This window comes from Microplitis mediator, chromosome 11, assembly GCF_029852145.1.
Source record: "Microplitis mediator isolate UGA2020A chromosome 11, iyMicMedi2.1, whole genome shotgun sequence".
In the NCBI taxonomy this organism is placed as follows: Eukaryota; Metazoa; Arthropoda; class Insecta; order Hymenoptera; family Braconidae; genus Microplitis; species Microplitis mediator.
The window spans coordinates 6,729,225-6,744,486 of record NC_079979.1 but is presented as its reverse complement, the minus strand read 5'-3'; the positions used below and the strand labels follow the sequence as shown (position 1 = coordinate 6,744,486).

At 35.5% G+C, this 15,262-nt stretch overlaps 1 protein-coding gene across 1 annotated transcript; it reads left to right on the top strand.

Annotated features, from left to right (window-relative positions):
• The first annotated feature begins 693 nt into the window (after positions 1-693).
• Positions 694-3,919, top strand: LOC130676884 (uncharacterized). Its single transcript, XM_057483393.1, has 6 exons — positions 694-1,145; positions 1,200-1,474; positions 1,526-1,969; positions 2,087-3,157; positions 3,317-3,600; positions 3,905-3,919. Exons 1-6 carry the CDS (start codon positions 694-696, stop codon positions 3,917-3,919), a joined length of 2,541 nt encoding a protein of 846 aa, XP_057339376.1.
• Positions 3,920-15,262: the final 11,343 nt, after the last annotated feature.

Genomic DNA, 15,262 nt, shown 5'->3' with positions numbered 1-15,262 from the left:
TATTATTATTATTATTATTATTATTATTATTATTATTATTATTATTATTATTATTATTATTATTATTATTATTATTATTATTATTATTATTATTATTATTATTATTATTATTATTATTATTATTATTATTATTATTATTATTATTATTATTATTATTATTATTATTATTATTATTATTATTATTATTATTATTATTATTATTATTATTATTATTATTATTATTATTATTATTATTATTATTATTATTATTATTATTATTATTATTATTATTATTATTATTATTATTATTATTATTATTATTATTATTATTATTATTATTATTATTATTATTATTATTATTATTATTATTATTATTATTATTATTATTATTATTATTATTATTATTATTATTATTATTATTATTATTATCTTGAGTGGTTGTATCATTGTTGTGGTCCTCAATGTTTTCAAGATTAAGTTGATTTAATGTACAGTGTTATATAAAAAAGTGATGTAATGATAGAGTTAATTTCGCTTGAGGTTCTGAAGTAATAAATTCCGCTTTTCTTCATCAAATCGTGGAAACATTGAAGTTTTTCGTATCCTTGAATTTTTGAGGTTGGAAATCCGAATTATTATCACAGTTCTCAAGTTCCATATTGTTAAGTACGTGTCTTGTCTTATAATTCAGTTATCTATGACTGTGAAATCAATATGACCAATATAACGGATAAAAGTCACAGTTGTTCACGCTGCAAGAAAATTATCGGCCGCGTTGTTATGAATTGTAAAATATGTCTTAAGGATTTTCATCCAGGTTGTGCCGACTCCAACTGTCACAAAATTTACGATATAAATAATCAGTTAGTGAGATGTAATGGGCCTTATACCACTTATGAGGTTCAATTGAATGAAGATAAAGAAAGTAGGGATATAAATAATAGTAATACTGATCAAGTGGAAAAAACCAGTGTTAATAACTCTGTAATTGCTGATATTCATAATGACAATAATACCACTGACATTTTAATGTCAAAAGTGGATTCTTTATTCAATAAAATTGATATTATTCATGCCAATAATATAAGTTGCTTAAAAGAGATAATAAAAAATGAAATAAAAGATCACGTAAAACACCTTACTATTTCTCTGCAACAGACTGTGCAGCAAGAAATAAAAAAATTATCAATAGAATTAAAAAATGAGTTAAATAAAAACAGTAAAAATTTGTATGCGATGAACAGTAAAAACAGTTATAGTGAAATTACTCAAAAAAATCCTGTTGTGTCTAATGTTGATCGTCTAGTTGTCAAACCAAATAAAATTCAAGATACGGAGGTCACAGTTAAGGATTTAAAAAATAATATCGACATTGTAAAATTAGGAGTTGACGTAAAAAAAGTAACCAATCAATCTAATGGTAAAGTTATAATTGACACAGTAAAAGAAGCTGATAAAATAAAGCTTATGAATGAAATTCAAAATAAAATTGGTAGTGATTACGTGGTGAAAAATATAAATAAAAAACTGCCAAAAATAAAAATAGTTAAATTAGAAAATAGCATACTAGGTTTGAGTGAAGAAAAAATTATACGTGAATTGTCAACACAAAATAAATGGATAAATTCAAATGGCAATAATCCGGTTAAAGTTATTAAAAAATATGAAACTGCGAATGGTTATGGATCAATTATTATTGAGGTTAGTACGAGCATTCATCAAGCAATAATGAATAGTGGTAAAGTCAAATTCGGCTGGAATTTGTATAACGCATACAATCATATTAATATTTTAAGATGCTTTAGATGCTGGGGGTTTGGGCATCTTGCAAATAATTGTAAAAAAGAAGAAATATGCAGGTTGTGTTCAACTAATCATCATGAAACTGAGTGTCAGAGTGAATCTAATAAGTGCATTAACTGTGTTGAATTGGTCAACAAATATAAACTAACAGATATTGACATAAATCATTGTGCTACTGATAGAAATTGTATCTCATACATTAAACTGTTAAAAAAACGGCAAGAAAATATCCTATTGTCAGAAAAATAGCCATCAAAAGTGAATATTAATAATCTATCAAGTAAATCTAACTTAAAAATCATAGCAGTCAATATTTGTGGCCTGGTTAATAGAAAAGATGAGATTGATATAGTAATAAATGAAATAAAACCTGACATTATATGTCTATGTGAAACCCATACAACTGATGATGTTTCGGATTATGAGATTGAATTTAAAAATTACAATATGATACGAACGAACACGAATAACAGAAGAACTGGTGGAACTATAACATATGTAATTAAAAATATCAAGTACAAAGTGATATTAAATAGTAATGACATTATTGACGGATCTTGGATAAATTGTATTCAGTTTTGTAATGGCAATGAAAAATTAGTACTATGTAATTTATATAGGTCACCTAGTAGTAGTATAAATATTTTTTGTGATAAAATTTTGGAAATAGCAGAACAAATTATGGATACTGGAAAATTAATAATGTTAGGTGATTTTAATATTGATGTTCGAAGAAACGATTTTTATGCTAGAAAATTAACTGACGAAATGTCTTATTTAGGCTTGAAACAAAATATTGAGACTCCCACGAGACTGACGTTTGATTCACAAACAATTATAGATTTAGTTTTTACAAATTTCAAAATTAAATCTGTGGTAATGACAACACCCAAAGTATCTGATCATAATATCATTTATATTCAGATAGATGGGATGAATGACGTTGACAGTAATACTATTGTTTACTCTAGAGATTTTAAGCATTTTAATGATGAAGTTTTTCAAACAGAAGTTTTAAATAAATTCGATAATTGGCAAACGGAACTATGTATTAATAATAATAATAATGATTGTATAAATTTTAATTTAACTGTAGAAAGAATTAGTAGTAGTGTATTAGATGTACTTGACAAAATGGCACCATTTAAAGAAAAGATCATAAATTATAAATGGATTAATAAACCATGGATTGACAACAAAGCTATTGAAATGATCAAAAATAAAGATGAGTCTTATAGAGTAGCTATGAAGTCGAAAGATATAGCGGCAATTAATAATTATAAACTATTGCGTAATAAAGTAGTTAACGAACTGCGAACGAAAAAAAAACAGTATTATGAAAACAACATCAGTATTAATAAAAACAATCCACATCGTATGTGGAAAACATTAAAAGAATTAATAGGTGACAAAAAAAATAAAACCGCTAATCTGTGTGAGTTTAAAATTGATAATATTATTGTATCTGACAAGAAAATTATCACAAATAAGCTAAATGATTATTTTATTACTAGTATTGAAAATATTGTTAAAGAAATAAATTATGATAATAGTTGTAATAAGACTTCTGAAAAAATTAATGAGGAGCAAAGTATAATTAAATGGGAGACATTTGATGAAGTTGAATTTAATGTAGTTGATAAAATTATTAATAACTTGGACACTAAAAAGGGATCGAAAAATGACGTAAACGCTAATATTTTAAAACTTGTATGGGATGTTAAGAGTGACGTGATAATATACATGATAAATAATTCTCTCAAATTAGGATTAGTACCGTCTATTTGGAAAATATCGACAGTTACACCCATCCAAAAGGTTATAGGTAGTATAAGAGTAGAGGACCAAAGGCCGATAAACACACTACCCATATACGAGCAGATCCTGGAACAAATAGTTAAAACGCAATTGGGTCAATTCATTGATGCCAATAATGTTATAAATCCTGAGCAATCAGGCTTTAGAAAAAATCACTCGTGTGAAACCGCTCTCCAACATTCCATCATAAGTTGGAGAAAAGATTTGGATCAGGGTCTATTCATTGGTGTTGTTTTTATCGATTTTGCTCGGGCCTTCGAAACGATTAACCGAAATAAACTACTAAAAGTATTATATAAATTAGGAATTAGAGGTGTAGTATTAAAATGGTTTGAGTCGTATCTTTCGGATAGAAAACAAAAAGTGAAGTTCCAAAATATTTTTTCCAATGAAAAAGAAGTTAAATTTGGTGTCCCGCAAGGATCTAAGTTGGGTCCAATACTATTTATAATATATATAAATGAAATCATAACAATATTTAATAGATTAGATATAGACTGTAAGCTTTTTGCAGATGACATGAGGTTGTCTGTCAGTGGGAATAATACATCTGAAATTGAAAAAAAGTTAAACCGTGGATTAAAAATACTATATGAATGGTTAAATGATAATCAATTAAAAATAAATGTAAGAAAAACTGTATATATGATACTGCACGACCAACGAATAAAAAATGTAAGGGATAGTTGTAAATTAGTAATTAATGGTAATGAACTAAGTTATGTGCGTGAGACGAAATATTTAGGAGTCATAATTGATGACAATTTAACGTTTAATAGTAATGCAGTCTACACTAGTCATAAAATAGCGAAAAAAATTAATGTGATAAACAGACTAAGATTTTCAGTTAGTAACTATGTAAAATGTCTTATATATAAAACTGTGATACTTCCGCATCTAGATTATTGTAATACGATTATGTTAAATTATAATGATAATAAATTAAATGTACTGCAAAAGTTGCAGAATCGGGCGATGCGTGCAATATTGGGCGTTAATAAATACACAAGTGTGGTTAAAATGTTAGATGCAGTAGGCTGGTTATCGATCAGACAAAAAATAATGTATAATACTTGTTTGTTTATATATAAAATGAAGAATAAACTTCTACCTGATTATTTGAATGATGTTATAGAATCAAATGATAATAAGTATAATACAAGAAATTGTTCGAATATCAAAATTGCTCATACAAGAACGCATACAGCAGAGAAGTCAATTGTTTACAAAGGATTTAAATGGTTTAATAGTTTGAGTAATGAACTAAAAAATGAAAATCGAATTAAAATCTTTAAAATAGAGTTAAAAAAATATATTAAATTAAATATTGCGATATTGTAAAATTGTGATATAAATTAAAAAGGAAAATAAATTTTTCAAATTGTAAGAATAATGTACAATAGCAATTGCTAAATTAATAAACATTACATTACATTGTTATTATTATTATTATTATTATTATTATTATTATTATTATTATTATTATTATTATTATTATTATTATTATTTCTTTTTTAGGTAAATGCTCAGGGGGTTATCCCCGGTAGTCCGACTCTACCGAGGGCCTCAGCTGAGCGCCAAATCGTAACTGCTGCGATGCATCATCAACAAGATGATCAGCATGCGCAGCAGGCCAAGTTTCGTTGCCTTAGGAGACGGAGGGACCCGAGAATAACAGCCTTTTGCATCCGCGATGCCAGAAACTCAACTTGCGCTGAACAAGTTGGTATTCTAGCTAGTGCAGACACAAACGACTGTTTCATCCCTCCTAGGACGCCAACAATGAGGACGACAAGTTTGACACGGTAACCTGGGTAAAGTTTGCCAATTTCGAACAGGAGATCCTGATATATCTCGTGTTTGTGCTCTTCTTTAACCGTAATGTTATACTCAGCAGGAGCTGAAAATTCAATGACATAAATGTCACGAGCGGTTTTATCGAAGAGCACAATATCAGGTTTATTATGGTCGATTTTCCGCGTTGTTGCGAATGGCACGTTCCAATAAATGCGGCAACGGTCATTCTCAACAACTTGCGGAATATCTCCTGGCAGATAAGGCAGCACTGGTGTTTTATCGATACCGTGCGTATGTCTAAGGTGGTAGTAAAGTACTCGCAGAGCAGCATTATGACGCTGGATGTATGCACTTCTTGCCAGCACAGGACATGCTGACAAGAGATGCATAAGCGTCTCAGGATGTTGCTTACACACCCTACACGATGTGTCGGGTAGCTGCATCTGGAGTACTTTCGCACGGTATTCGAGGGTATTGATTACACCATCTTGGCAGGCAAAAATATATCCTTCGGTCTCGGACATCAGGCCAGCTGACTTAAGGAAGGAAAACGTCAGCTGGGTGGACAAGCCATGGTCACGCACGTGTTTAAAGAACACGCTGTGCATGGACTTGTCCATGTGTGTACTGAGCAGTTTTTGCTGCTCAGCATTCCTGACGACACTCTTAAATTCCTCCTTAGGGAGTTCAATAAGAGGGTTTACTCTTCCGAGACCGAGGGATTTTGCCGCGTACTTTGCTGCCTTATATAAGAACGCTCCCTTCTGCAGATTCTCATGACTATGAACAATCTGCATAAGGAAGTCGTCCTCATCTGCAGTGAAATTGACAACTTCGTATGTTAAACCCAAAACCAAACGATCGTGTAGACACTCCAAGCTCTGTAGACCTCTCCCTCCGATGTGCCGGGAAAGGTATAATCTGGTGACTGAGGATTTAGGGTGCATGCTCCGATTGATATTCATGACTTTGCGTGTCTTGATATCGAGATCTCTAAGCTCTTTTCGGGTCCATTTAAGGACACCGAAAGAGTAGAGTAGTACTGGGACAGCAAGTATGTTAGTTGCAGAGACTTTGTTTTTCCCTGAAAGTTCTGATGACCAGATTTTCCGGAGTCTCCGCCCATACTCGCTGCAGAGAGTCGTTTTGATTTTCGAGACGTCCTGCATAGGACTCCCGTCAATCCCTAGATATTTGTACGACTCTCCGGCGTCAAGATGGTCAATGACGCTCCCATCTACTAACTCGATATCTTCGCGCAAATCAGAGCACTTACCCCTCACCAGATTAACGACCGCGCACTTGTCCAACCCAAAAGCCATGCCGACATCCCGTGTATACTCCCCTACGATATTCAAGGCTGTCTGAAGGTGCTCCTCATCAGGAGCATATACCTTCAGATCATCCATGTAGAGTAAGTGGGTGATCGAATATTTCCGATCAGTTGGTGGGCCCACTGAGTATCCACGGGTACGGCGTAGCGCAACAGATATCGGCAGCAGTGAGATGCAAAACAGCAGCGGGCTCAGGGAATCTCCCTGGAAGACACCTCGCTTGTACTGTACAACTTCGGTCACACGTTTGTCGTTGCCACATGAAATGTGGAACCGTGTTCGCCAAAGTTGCATCGTACGCTGTATGCATCCCACTGTATCGCGATTGACCCCAAGGCATTTGAGCAAAAAGAGAATGAGCTCGTGAGATGTTGAGTCGAATGCCTCACGGTAGTCAATCCAGGCCATTGACAGGTTGCGCTGATAGTAGACCGCGTCTTGAATGACACAACGATCTACTAACAGATTCTCTTTGCAACCTGACAAGCCTCTTTTACTGCCACGTTGTTCGTATATCTGCTGCCATACAGGATCTATCTCCTGTAGAATGCGATTATTCAAGATTTTTGTGAAAATCTTATAAACTGCATTCAAACAGGTGATAGGCCTGTAGTTCTTCGGATCGGACAAGTCACCTTTCTTAGGGATGAGCACGGTTCGCCCTTCTACAAGCCAGCACGGAATAGGTTCGTTGCCTCTGATAAACGCTGTAAATATCCGGGCCAGATGGCTGTGGGTAGAAGTAAGTTTCTTCCACCAAAACAAGTTAATGCCATCCGGACCCGGAGCAGCCCAGTTCTTACCATTATTCAGAGCCAAACGAACTTCTTCCACACTGACTTCAGGGCTCTCTTCATCAGCATTGTCGTTTCGGTGGCGGCGACAAAATGCCTCGAAGTCGTTGAGAGCTGGAGTGTCACGATTCACGTCTGGTTGATCACCATACAACTCGGACCAGAAAGCTTCTACTCGCTCGATAGATGGGGGATCGCCAGAAACAGATGTCTTAGGTGTCAGAAAGCGTGAAGGACTTAACCGAAACAAAGAGTTATCGGTAAGCCGCTTCAGCTTTTTCTCTAGTGACTTTTTAGCAGTCACCAGAGCCCGCAACCTGTTAAGGGAACCTTCTTTGATGTTAAGAAGATTCTCCTTATTCAGTGTGTGATGTTGATATCGTAGTCCCGCCGCAATACGGCGGACTTTAGGCGTAAACGCTTTACGAGCATTTACGTACTCAATAACACACTGAATGCGGGAGACATGTTTCCGGAGATCATCAATCTTCAGTGAAAGCTGTCCAATGCGACCTCTCATCTTAGCCTCCGGAGAAGAAGTATTATTTCTTGCCGGAGGTAAGAGTGAGGAAGCAGCATCATAGACAGCTTGATTGATGGTGAGTAGAGTAGAATCTTCCTGAAACCGAAGCGATAGCTCGTGGTTTTCCGTGTCAAGTTGGTCTTTGGGGTAGTGTGTCTTTTTAGAGACACATACTTGTCGTCTTTCAAAATCATTGTCGGCGTCTTCGGAAGAACGGCGTCTCTCCTGATGTAGCTGTGCTGGAAAAGACAGACGGTGAGATAGCCGTCTGTTATTTAATAGTGATCTTCGTGTTCGCCGGAGATGAGAGGCATAATCACGCAGATGTTGTTGTGAAAAATGGCTATGATTAGGGTGCATATCGCTCCAGAGAGCATGCATCCTAGCCATATAGCCTCTCCGCTCCGGTTCACTGTTATTATAGCACATCAGGAGATCGGCTCGTAATTCCTCCGTCCACCTAAATGCGGTCCGTTGTTCGCCAAGGTCGTCATCGTCCGGAATCTCGGTGCTCCGCCCAGCTAGTGGGTAGCCCTCATCCGAGAAGGGCCGGTTGTGGGGAGCACTTCTGTGTTCAGGATTATCTTGAACTCAGTTTACTTCACATTGGGGAGTTAACCCAATGCGAAGGTTGTTGTGCGCTTAGTAGGTCAGTAGATGGAGGGCTGACCTATCTAGCCCACGGTGCGCCACGGAGTAATCAAAATCTCCGCTGGCCGCACAACATGCACCGTGGGCATTTATTATTATTATTATTATTATTATTATTATTATTATCATTATTATTATTATTATTATTATTATTATTATTATTATTATTATTATTATTATTATTATTATTATTTCTTTTTAGTTAAATGCTCAGGGGGTTATCCCCGGTAGTCCGACTCTACCGAGGGCCTCAGCTGAGCGCCAAATCGTAACTGCTGCGATGCATCATCAACAAGATGATCAGCATGCGCAGCAGGCCAAGTTTCGTTGCCTTAGGAGACGGAGGGACCCGAGAATAACAGCCTTTTGCATCCGCGATGCCAGAAACTCAACTTGCGCTGAACAAGTTGGTATTCTAGCTAGTGCAGACACAAACGACTGTTTCATCCCTCCTAGGACGCCAACAATGAGGACGACAAGTTTGACACGGTAACCTGGGTAAAGTTTGCCAATTTCGAACAGGAGATCCTGATATATCTCGTGTTTGTGCTCTTCTTTAACCGTGATGTTATACTCAGCAGGTGCTGAGAACTCAATGACATAAATGTCACGAGTGGTTTTATCGAAGAGCACAATATCAGGTTTGTTGTGATCTATTTTCCGCGTTGTTGCGAATGCCACGTTCCAATAGATACGGCAACGGTCATTCTCAACAACTTGCGGAATATCTCCTGGCAGATAAGGCAGCACTGGTGTTTTATCGATACCGTGCGTATGTCTAAGGTGGTAGTAAAGTACTCGCAGAGCAGCATTATGACGCTGGATGTATGCACTTCTTGCCAGCACAGGACATGCTGACAAGAGATGCATAAGCGTCTCAGGATGTTGCTTACACACCCTACACGATGTGTCGGGTAGCTGCATCTGGAGTACTTTCGCACGGTATTCGAGGGTATTGATTACACCATCTTGGCAGGCAAAAATATATCCTTCGGTCTCGGACATCAGGCCAGCTGACTTAAGGAAGGAAAACGTCAGCTGGGTGGACAAGCCATGGTCACGCACGTGTTTAAAGAACACGCTGTGCATGGACTTGTCCATGTGTGTACTGAGCAGTTTTTGCTGCTCAGCATTCCTGACGACACTCTTAAATTCCTCCTTAGGGAGTTCAATAAGAGGGTTTACTCTTCCGAGACCGAGGGATTTTGCCGCGTACTTTGCTGCCTTATATAAGAACGCTCCCTTCTGCAGATTCTCATGACTATGAACAATCTGCATAAGGAAGTCGTCCTCATCTGCAGTGAAATTGACAACTTCGTATGTTAAACCCAAAACCAAACGATCGTGTAGACACTCCAAGCTCTGTAGACCTCTCCCTCCGATGTGCCGGGAAAGGTATAATCTGGTGACTGAGGACTTAGGGTGCATGCTCCGATTGATATTCATGACTTTGCGTGTCTGGATATCGAGATCTCTAAGCTCTTTTCGGGTCCATTTAAGGACACCGAAAGAGTAAAGTAGTACTGGGACAGCAAGCATGTTTGTTGCAGAGACTTTGTTTTTCCCGGAAAGTTCTGATGACCAGATTTTCCGGAGTCTCCGCCCATACTCGCTGCAGAGAGTCGTTTTGATTTTCGAGACGTCCTGCATAGGACTCCCGTCAATCCCGTCAATCCCTTTGTACGACTCTCCGGCGTCAAGATGGTCAATGACGCTCCCATCTACTAACTCGATATCTTCGCGCAAATCAGAGCACTTACCCCTCACCAGATTAACGACCGCGCACTTGTCCAACCCAAAAGCCATGCCGACATCCCGTGTATACTCCCCTACGATATTCAAGGCAGTCTGAAGGTGTTCCTCATCAGGAGCATACACCTTCAGATCATCCATGTAGAGTAAGTGGGTGATCGAATGTTTCCGATCAGTTGGTGGGCCCACTGAGTATCCACGGGTACGGCGTAGCGCAACAGATATCGGCAGCAGTGAGATGCAAAACAGCAGCGGGCTCAGGGAATCTCCCTGGAAGACACCTCGCTTGTACTGTACAACTTCGGTCACACGTTTGTCGTTGCCACATGAAATGTGGAACCGTGTTCGCCAAAGTTGCATCGTACGCTGTATGCATCCCACTGTATCGCGATTGACCCCAAGGCATTTGAGCAAAAAGAGAATGAGCTCATGAGATGTTGAATCGAATGCCTTACGGTAGTCAATCCAGGCCATGGACAGGTTGCGCTGATAGTAGACTGCGTCTTGAATGACACATCGATCTACTAACAGATTCTCTTTGCAACCTGACAGGCCTCTTTTACTGCCACGCTGTTCGTATATCTGCTGCCATACAGGATCTATCTCCTGCAGAATGCGATTGTTCAAGATTTTTGTGAAAACCTTATAAACTGCATTCAAACAGGTGATAGGCCTGTAGTTCTTTGGGTCGGACAAGTCACCTTTCTTGGGGATGAGCACGGTTCGCCCTTCTACAAGCCAGCACGGAATAGGTTCGTTGCCTCTGATAAAAGCTGTAAATATCCGGGCCAGATGGCTATGGGTAGAAGTAAGTTTCTTCCACCAAAATAAGTTAATGCCATCCGGACCCGGAGCAGCCCAGTTCTTACTATTGTTCAGAGCCAAACGAACCTCTTCCACGCTGACTTCAGGGCTCTCTTCATCAGCATTGTCGTTTCGATAGTGGCGACAAAATGCCTCGAAGTCGTTGAGAGCTGGAGTGTCACGATTCACGTTTGGTTGATCACCATACAACTCGGACCAGAAAGCTTCTACTCGCTCGATAGATGGGGGATCGCCAGAAACAGATGTCTTAGGTGTCAGAAAGCGTGAAGGACTTAACCGAAACAAAGAGTTATCGGTAAGCCGCTTCAGCTTTTTCTCTAGTGACTTTTTAGCAGTCACCAGAGCCCGCAACCTATTGAGAGAACCTTCTTTGATGTTAAGAAGATTCTCCTTATTCAGTGTGTGATGTTGATATCGTAGTCCAGCCGCAATACGGCGGACTTTAGGCGTAAACGCTTTACGAGCATTTACGTACTCAATAACACACTGAATGCGGGAGACATGTTTCCGGAGATCATCAATCTTCAGTGAAAGCTGCCCAATGCGACCTCTCATCTTAGCCTCCGGAGAAGAAGTATTATTTCTTGCCGGAGGTAAGAGTGAGGAAGCAGCATCATAGACAGCTTGATTGATGGTGAGTAGAGTAGAATCTTCCTGAATCCGAAGAGATAGCTCGTGGTTTTCCGTGTCAAGTTGGTCTTTGGGGTAGTGTGTCTTTTTAGAGACACATACTTGTCGTCTTTCAAAATCATTGTCGGCGTCTTCGGAAGAACGACGTCTCTCCTGATGTAGCTGTGCTGGAAAAGACAGACGGTGAGATAGCCGTCTGTTATTTAATAGTGATCTTCGTGTTCGCCGGAGATGAGAGGCATAATCACGCAGATGTTGTTGTGAAAAATGGCTATGGTTAGGGTGCATATCGCTCCAGAGAGCATGCATCCTAGCCATGTAACCTCTCCGCTCCGGTTCACTGTTATTATAGCACATCAGGAGATCGGCTCGTAATTCCTCCGTCCACCTAAATGCGGTCCGTTGTTCGCCAAGGTCGTCATCGTTCGGAATCTCGGTGCTCCGCCCAGCTAGTGGGTAGCCCTCATCCTTATTATTATTATTATTATTATTATTATTATTATTATTATTATTATTATTATTATTATTATTATTATTATTATTATTATTATTATTATTATTATTATTATTATTATTATTATTATTATTATTATTATTATTATTATTATTATTATTATTATTATTATTATTATTATTATTATTATTATTATTATTATTATTATTATTATTATTATTATTATTATTATTATTATTATTATTATTATTATTATTATTATTATTATTATTATTATTATTATTATTATTATTATTATTATTATTATTATTATTATTATTATTATTATTATTATTATTATTATTATTATTATTATTATTATTATTATTATTATTATTATTATTATTATTATTATTATTATTATTATTATTATTATTATTATTATTATTATTATTATTATTATTATTATTATTATTATTATTATTATTATTATTATTATTATTATTATTATTATTATTATTATTATTATTATTATTATTATTATTATTATTATTATTATTATTATTATTATTATTATTATTATTATTATTATTATTATTATTATTATTATTATTATTATTATTATTATTATTATTATTATTATTATTATTATTATTATTATTATTATTATTATTATTATTATTATTATTATTATTATTATTATTATTATTATTATTATTATTATTATTATTATTATTATTATTATTATTATTATTAATTATTATTATTATTATTATTATTATTATTATTATTATTATTATTATTATTATTATTATTATTATTATTATTATTATTATTATTATTATTATTATTATTATTATTATTATTATTATTATTATTATTATTATTATTATTATTATTATTATTATTATTATTATTATTATTATTATTATTATTATTATTATTATTATTATTATTATTATTATTATTATTATTATTATTATTATTATTATTATTATTATTATTATTATTATTATTATTATTATTATTATTATTATTATTATTATTATTATTATTATTATTATTATTATTATTATTATTATTATTATTATTATTATTATTATTATTATTATTATTATTATTATTATTATTATTATTATTATTATTATTATTATTATTATTATTATTATTATATTATTATTATTATTATTATTATTATTATTATTATTATTATTATTATTATTATTATTATTATTATTATTATTATTATTATTATTATTATTATTATTATTATTATTATTATTATTATTATTATTATTATTATTATTATTATTATTATTATTATTATTATTATTATTATTATTATTATTATTATTATTATTATTATTATTATTATTATTATTATTATTATTATTATTATTATTATTATTATTATTATTATTATTATTATTATTATTTCGTTTTTACCTAAAATGCTCAGGGGGTTATCCCCTGTAGTCCGACTCTACCGAGGGCCTCAGCTGAGCGCCAAATCGTTACTGCTGCGATGCATCATCCACAAGATGATCAGCATGCGCAGCAGGCCAAGTTTCGTTGCCTTAGGAGACGGAGGGACCCGAGAATAACAGCCTTTTGCATCCGCGATGCCAGAAACTCAACTTGCGCTGAACAAGTTGGTATTCTAGCTAGTGCAGACACAAACGACTGTTTCATCCCTCCTAGGACGCCAACAATGAGGACGACAAGTTTGACACGGTAACCTGGGTAAAGTTTGCCAATTTCGAACAGGAGATCCTGATATATCTCGTGTTTGTGCTCTTCTTTAACCGTAATGTTATACTCAGCAGGAGCTGAAAACTCAATGACATAAATGTCACGAGCGGTTTTATCGAAGAGCACAATATCAGGTTTATTATGGTCGATTTTCCGCGTTGTTGCGAATGGCACGTTCCAATAAATGCGGCAACGGTCATTCTCAACAACTTGCGGAATATCTCCTGGCAGATAAGGCAGCACTGGTGTTTTATCGATACCGTGCGTATGTCTGAGGTGGTAGTAAAGTACTCGCAGAGCAGCATTATGACGCTGAATGTATGCACTTCTTGCCAGCACAGGACATGCTGATAAGAGATGCATAAGCGTCTCAGGATGTTGCTTACACACCCTACACGATGTGTCGGGTAGCTGCATCTGGAGTACTTTCGCACGGTATTCGAGGGTATTGATTACACCATCTTGGCAGGCAAAAATATATCCTTCGGTCTCGGACATCAGGCCAGCTGACTTAAGGAAGGAAAACGTCAGCTGGGTGGACAAGCCATGTTCACGCACGTGTTTAAAGAACACGCTGTGCATGGACTTGTCCATGTGTGTACTGAGCAGTTTTTGCTGCTCAGCATTCCTGACGACACTCTTAAATTCCTCCTTAGAGAGTTCAATAAGAGGGTTTACTCTTCCGAGACCGAGGGATTTTGCCGCGTACTTTGCTGCCTTATATAAGAACGCTCCCTTCTGCAGATTCTCATGACTATGAACAATCTGCATAAGGAAGTCGTTCTCATCTGCTGTGAAATTGACAACTTCGTATGTTAGACCCAAAACTAAACGATCGTGTAGACACTCCAAGCTCTGTAGACCTCTCCCTCCGATGTGCCGGGAAAGGTATAATCTGGTGACTGAGGATTTAGGGTGCATGCTCCGATTGATATTCATGACTTTGCGTGTCTTGATATCGAGATCTCTAAGCTCTTTTCGGGTCCATTTAAGGACACCGAAAGAGTAGAGTAGTACTGGGACAGCAAGCATGTTAGTTGCAGAGACTTTGTTTTTCCCGGAAAGTTCTGATGACCAGATTTTCCGGAGTCTCCGCCCATACTCGCTGCAGAGAGTCGTTTTGATTTTCGAGACATCCTGCATAGGACTCCCGTCAATCCCTAGATATTTG

What these genes read in the sequence shown, in the direction of transcription:
- LOC130676884 (XM_057483393.1), top strand. Translation starts at nt 694, where the DNA reads ATGACCAATATAACGGATAAAAGTCACAGTTGTTCACGCTGCAAGAAA. An exon ending in TCTCTGCAACAGACTGTGCA is followed by an intron (nt 1,146 to 1,199) that starts GCAAGAAATAAA and finishes AAATAAAAACAG; the next exon opens with TAAAAATTTGTATGCGATGA. An exon ending in TTGTGCTACTGATAGAAATT is followed by an intron (nt 1,970 to 2,086) that starts GTATCTCATACA and finishes TAAAAATCATAG; the next exon opens with CAGTCAATATTTGTGGCCTG.